The sequence below is a fragment of the Rhinolophus sinicus genome, linkage group LG11, assembly GCF_036562045.2.
Source record: "Rhinolophus sinicus isolate RSC01 linkage group LG11, ASM3656204v1, whole genome shotgun sequence".
Taxonomy (NCBI): Eukaryota; Metazoa; Chordata; class Mammalia; order Chiroptera; family Rhinolophidae; genus Rhinolophus; species Rhinolophus sinicus.
In genome coordinates, this window is record NC_133760.1 from 12,422,550 (window position 1) to 12,428,407 (window position 5,858).

Consider the following 5,858-nt stretch of genomic DNA (forward strand, 5'->3'; position numbering starts at 1 on the left):
AAACATCAAAGATGGGAATATCTGAGTTATAAGAAATGGACCAGAAATCAAACTGATAACAGAATGAGTGCAAACATTTGGCCAAACACCAAAGTCAAGTTTGGATTTGCAGGTTGGCAGAGGTGAAGAAATACCCTGCCACAACGAGGATCTCAGGGAGAAGATGAGTCCCTGGGATACAGTAGCAGGACAAAATGGGACAAGAAATGGCCACCCTCATTGGTAAGAGCATGGAGTCCATCGTTCTGGGAATCTCTCCACCCCAAGCTGTTGGTGCTCTACCCTCAAACCCCTCTGTCCTCTGTTTAAAGTCCGATGATGTGCCCTTGTCACACAGACCTGGGGTCCAGCCCAGGCCCTGGCGCCTTCTTGCTGAGTAGCCCTGGCTGAGAGTCTGCCCCTCTCTAAGGCTCAGTTTTCTCCTCTGCAAAATGGGGGCGCTTGTAGCCCTCGTCTAAATGTAGCTGCCCATCCTCCCTCTCCAAGGCACTTGCTTCCCCAACTGCACCACCACCTGGGGTGCCTCCTGTGTGGTGAGGGGGATGGAGAGTCTAGGAGGCTTGGGGAGCAGTGGGGGACAGTGCATGAGGGGCTGAGTCTGCTTGTCTCCACCCAAAGTTTCCATTCCAGAGCAGTCTCTGCCCCAGGCCTCTTCCCGCTGTGGGTGAGGCAGAGTGGAGGTGGGGGTGGGGCAGTAGAAGCAAAGAGGTGTGCTGCTAGGCTGTAGCAGGGGTATCTGCTCAGCTCCCCACCTCCCCTCTCCCCTACCTTCCAGAATCATCTTTCAGCATTCTGCCACGCCCCCACCATACCCTTCCTATTCTAGATTCCTCTTTTTGAGTCTTGGGCTATGGGGTCTGGAAATGGGCCTGGGTGGAGGATCCCTTTGTTCTCTTCCTTGGTCTGAGGGTTAGGTGCGTCCTAGGACACCCCCGCACTCCACCCCCTTGTCTTGAAACCATGTAGGAGAGTGGTAGTAGTTCTGGAAGACAGAAAAAGAGACAGATGTAAAGGAGAGAAACAGGACAGGAACACCTGGGAGGCAGAGTCAGACACTGGGACACACCAGACACAGAGTGACAGAGAGACTAGGGCATTCCCAGAGACAGACTAAACAAGACAGCAGTTCCAGAGATGAAGAAAGCCAGAGACACAGGCACCATAGTATTGCACAGCTATGTTTTTCGGCAAATCGCTTCCTCTTTCTGAGCCTCAGTTTCCTTGTGTAACGTGGGGGCGATCCATGCCCGTCCCTCACGGCGTGTGTGAGCATCAGTGATGTCTCACATATGCTCGGCAGACCCGGAGGCTTAGTAAATGGCAGCTGTTATTTTTCCTTCCTTCTTTCGCCCATGTTTACTGAGCACTTACTGTGTGCCAGGCACCGCAGCTCCAGGCACCAGGGTACAGCACTGAACATCAGGCACAAATCCTGCCCCTTAGAGCTCCCTTTTCCAGTATTGTTGTTGTCATGGTTACAGTTATATTACAGAAGCATAGACTGGAATTTCGTTGGAGACACAACCCTAGCCCCAAGCAGCAGTTCCTAAGCTGGGATAGGGGTCAGAGTTCCAGCCCCCCACTTAGTCTCTCAGGCCTCAAGTTTTCCACGACAAAATGGGCATAAGAGTTTTTCTGTGTACCAGGCAACAGGAAGATAAGCTGGATGGATGGTGGCTTGATGAGCCTTCTCTGCTGTTGTTATTAAATTCTCTCTATCATTATTAGCTCAAAGGAGAGAGGCAGTTCACCTGGGAACACTCAGTGAATGGAGGCAGCTAAGAGGCCCCAGGGTCTATACCAGGTGTGGGTGGTGGGTGTGGAAAGGGGTGGGGGTGAGTCAGCAGGGCCAGCCACGCCTGCTTTGGCTTAAGGTCCCAGCAGCCATACCCACCACCACCATTGCCAGTCCCATCATCGCAGCCATGGCAGGGAGCTCTGTGAGTGTTTGGGGACCTGGGGCTTGGGAGGGTCTTGGACCCAAGCTTGCTCCAGACTAGGAGAGGGGCTGGGGCCTGGCAAAGGAGAAAGTGGGTGTTCCGGTGTGCTGTGAAGTGTTTGGGCGCTGGCTTCTGGGTGGACCCAACCTATCCTAACGCTCCCAACTCCTCGTGGTGCCTTCTCTTGGTTTCTCTCTCTTTGAATATTTTTCTCTTAATTCTTTGTGTTTCTCTCTCCAACCCCTTCCCTGTCTCTGACTCTCTTTTCTTCTCTCTGTGCCCTTTCTTCTCTGATTCTGCTGGTCGGCGTCCTGGTTGTTTTCTCCTGGGGTGGCCCATCTGTCTCTGTGGTGTCTCCCTGGTTCACTCACCCCCACACCCCGGCTTTTGCAGAGTGTGCCCCACAAGACCTCGCTGCCCGAGGGCATCAGAGTCGGCACCGTGATGAGAATTCGTGGTGTTGTCCCTGATAAAGCTGGCAGGTGAGACCTCAGTGTGATCCCATGCCCCCGAGGTAAGGGGGTGCTGGGAGCTCTCCAGGTTCATCTGAGCCCGACTTCTTACAGCTGAGATGTGAGGGCCCCAAGGTCACCTTTGCACACCAGGGGTCTTGGAATCCCCAGGCCATTTCCAACCTTCTGGAACCTGAGGTCTTCATAACTTCGTCTCCTAACTGTGGAGCTGGGGTCCTTAAGAATCTGGGGGTTCCAGGGCAATGTCAGGGTTCCTATCTATAGTCCTATGACTCCCAGATTGAGTCCCCAGGAACTGTGGAAATACGTCCTGTGATCTGGGGGTGTCCTGGGTACCTGGAAGGCCTAAGCAATCACTCCTATGACTTCCTGGGTCCGGGAACTGCAAGGTTCCTGGGACTAGGGTGCCCGTAAATCTTAGAGTTACTGGTATTGTTCCTAGCCCTTAGGATCGCCCTGGCCATCAGCACCTCCTCAAATCCAAGACGGTGGAAATGAGGGGGACCCAGGTGATAGCATAGTGACCCTTGCTAGATGGATTGTATCTAGGCCCCCAATAAGTGTTTGGCCACCCTGGAATGTGGGCTCCCTGGCCCCTGGTCCACAACGCCTCCTCTGTGGTGTGTGACATACTCAGGTCCCTGTAAATCTGGATGTATTCTTGCACTGGTTAGTCCTGGTCCATTGGCTCCTGCCTTATCGGACATCCCCCACCCCCAGGTTTTATGTAAACCTGCTGTGCAATGAGGAGGGCGGTGACGCCGCTCTGCATTTCAACCCCCGGTTGGACGAGTCCGTGGTGGTCTTCAACACCAAGGAACAGGGCTCCTGGGGCAAGGAGGAGCGTGGCCGTGACTTTCCCTTTCAGCGAGGGCAGCCCTTCGACGTGCTCCTCATCTCCACCAAGGAAGGCTTCAAGGTGAGTCTCTGCCACACGCCTGGGCGTTGGAGGCCAGCAAGGCCCTGGTGGAGGTGGGAGCAAAGGCGTGGCCAAGGCTGGGCAGTTGTCCCCTGTCCCTCTCACTTCTGTGGTGCAACCCCACTGGTGTGAGAGGGCAAGTGTGTGCAGGGCAGGGGCAGAGAGAGTAAGAGCCAAGTGCCCAGAGGGTGGGGGTCCTAGTGGAGAGGCCTGGCCCCGACTTCCACCCAGGACCCTACTCCCTGTTCAGTGCCACCTGAGGTCGGGGCTCTGCGGCAGAGGCAGAGGCAAGGATGGACTGGGAGACAGGGCTCAGAAACAGGTGCGAGCGGGAGCGGTCTCTGCAGACCCTCCACCACCCAGCCGTTCGCCACTTGAACTCTGCGCATCCGGCGTGAGGCAATGGACGCGGTGTTCGTGGTAATAACATCTACCGCAAACACTTACAAAGCGCTCATGTGCCAACAGTCAACGCATTGCATCCTCAGGACAAGGGGTTAGCTGACCATTCGGCGGTTTTCCCAGTGGGGAGCTGGGGCCCGGCGGGTGACGTGGTTGCCCAGTCACACTGCGCGGGTCCGAGTCGGGAAGGAGCCCCGCAGTGGCCTCGGCCACTTTAAGCACCGACCCCTCGGCCCTGCAGGCGGTGGTCGGAGACTCGGAACTGCACAACTTCCACTACCGCATCCAGCCCGAGCACGTGCGCGTGGTGGAGGTGGGCGGCGACCTGCAGCTGGAGTCTGTGAAGATCTTCTGAGCGGCGCGGGGAAGAGTCCCGGGCCTGGATGGCAAATAAAGTCATAGCTCTGGGCGTCTCCTCTGTGTCTCTGTCTCCTTCATGTAGACGAGGAAAGCAGTTCAGAGAGGGTTGGACACTGACTCGGGTCACACAGCAATTCCGTGGCCGAGGGGGTGTCGGGGCCTCAATCAGCGAGGCAGCTCCTTGTCTGGACCGCTTGGGCTGGTCCTCCCGCAGCACTTTGCAAAGCATCAGGTGGTCATATGGTTGGGGTGATCTGGTGGAGTTAGGGGGGCTCAAGCCTAACTGGATCTGGGTGCCCCCTCAGCGGATCTAACCGAGTTCCACACCCGTCCATCTGCAAACAGGGCGCCGAGGCCCCACACGACTGTCCCCTTGGAAACCCCAACCTCTCGGAGATGGGGCATGAGATCTCTCAGGCCCTCGCGCCGCTCCTCCCGTTCCCACCTCTTGGGACTCCTCCGACTTCTCAGTGCCTGGAGACCGTCGGGCGGGGCGAGCTGGGGAGCAGATCCGGGCGTTGCCCGTCTCCCATCTGTCCCCGAGTCCGGATAGGCTCCCGCCCCTGTGCGCCCTTGGGCAGACGCGTAGTGAAGCGGCAGGAGCCCAGCGGACTGCCCAAGACTCGAAGGGCGGAGCTCCTGTGTCCCCGCTGCCGTGTTGTGCCCAATGCCCACATTTCTTCCCCCCCGGCTGCCCCGAGTGGTTCTGGAGAGGAAGGGGAGCAGACGCTCTGGGAAAGACGCCCAGTTTACCCCCGACCGTCAGGTGGTGATTGGGGGCTTTCTCGTCGCCACCAAGCGGCCGGGGTGGGGGATTGGGGTAGCCAGGACCATGCGTGCACCCGGAGCCCCGCACTTCCGCGAGGCGCTCGGATCCGCGTGTGTCTGAGCTGTGGGATGGAGCCCGGGCGGGTGGCAGCGGACCAGTCCCGCACCTTGGGTTGGGTCCCGAGTTCCGGGAAAGCCCTGAGCCCTGCCCCGGCCGGTTGTGTCGCCGCATGGCACCCGGGACCTTGAGAATCTTTGGACTTGTCGCCCCCTTGTGGCTGATGCGGACGTTGCAATCTTGGCGATTTGTGCAGGAGCCGGATCTGTTACCTTGGTTTGGACTGCAGCGAAGTGCAAAATCCTGTGGCACCAGCAAGACTGGACGAAGTTCAAGAATTTTTCAGGCACCCATTGGTACTCAGGGCTTATTGTTAAATGAATTAATTTTTATTTTATTGGTCTGTGTCATGTAGTTTTTGAACATGGAAAAATATTGTAAAGATAACATATCCACGTAAGCTACAAACTTCAAAAATATATTGAAAAGTAAGTCGCTATTGGCATACCTGGTAAAGGTGGTTGGGGTCTGAGGATTAGATGGTGATTAGGTAATGATCCATCTGTGTTAATTTCCTGATTTTCACCTCTGTCGTACTGTGTGTATAGTGCGGAGTGTTCCTTTTTTGTACAAAATACAAAGTAAAGTATTTGAAGGTGAAGAGGCAGACTGTTGGCAACTTACTCATAAATGGCTCAGAAAAAACTGAAATTTGCACTGTATTTAAAACTTTTTGTTTTTCACTTCAAATATATACATATACCAGATAGATAGATAGATAGATAGATAGATAGATAGATAGATAGATATCCTATTGGTTCAGTTTCCTTGGAGAACCCTGATTAATACAAGTGTATTAATTTTGAATATTATAGCTAAAAATATCTCGTTGTTTTATTTTGAAATTTTTATTAATGTGTTTTTTTCACATTTTATTC

At 54.8% G+C, this 5,858-nt stretch overlaps 1 protein-coding gene across 1 annotated transcript; it reads left to right on the plus strand.

The window, feature by feature from the left end:
* The first annotated feature begins 1,861 nt into the window (after positions 1 to 1,861).
* LOC109458058 (galectin-7) lies at positions 1,862 to 4,148 on the plus strand. Its single transcript, XM_019751384.2, has 4 exons — positions 1,862 to 1,940; positions 2,334 to 2,422; positions 3,134 to 3,332; positions 3,976 to 4,148. Exons 1-4 carry the CDS (start codon positions 1,926 to 1,928, stop codon positions 4,087 to 4,089), a joined length of 417 nt encoding a protein of 138 aa, XP_019606943.2. The 5' UTR covers positions 1,862 to 1,925; the 3' UTR covers positions 4,090 to 4,148.
* Positions 4,149 to 5,858: the final 1,710 nt, after the last annotated feature.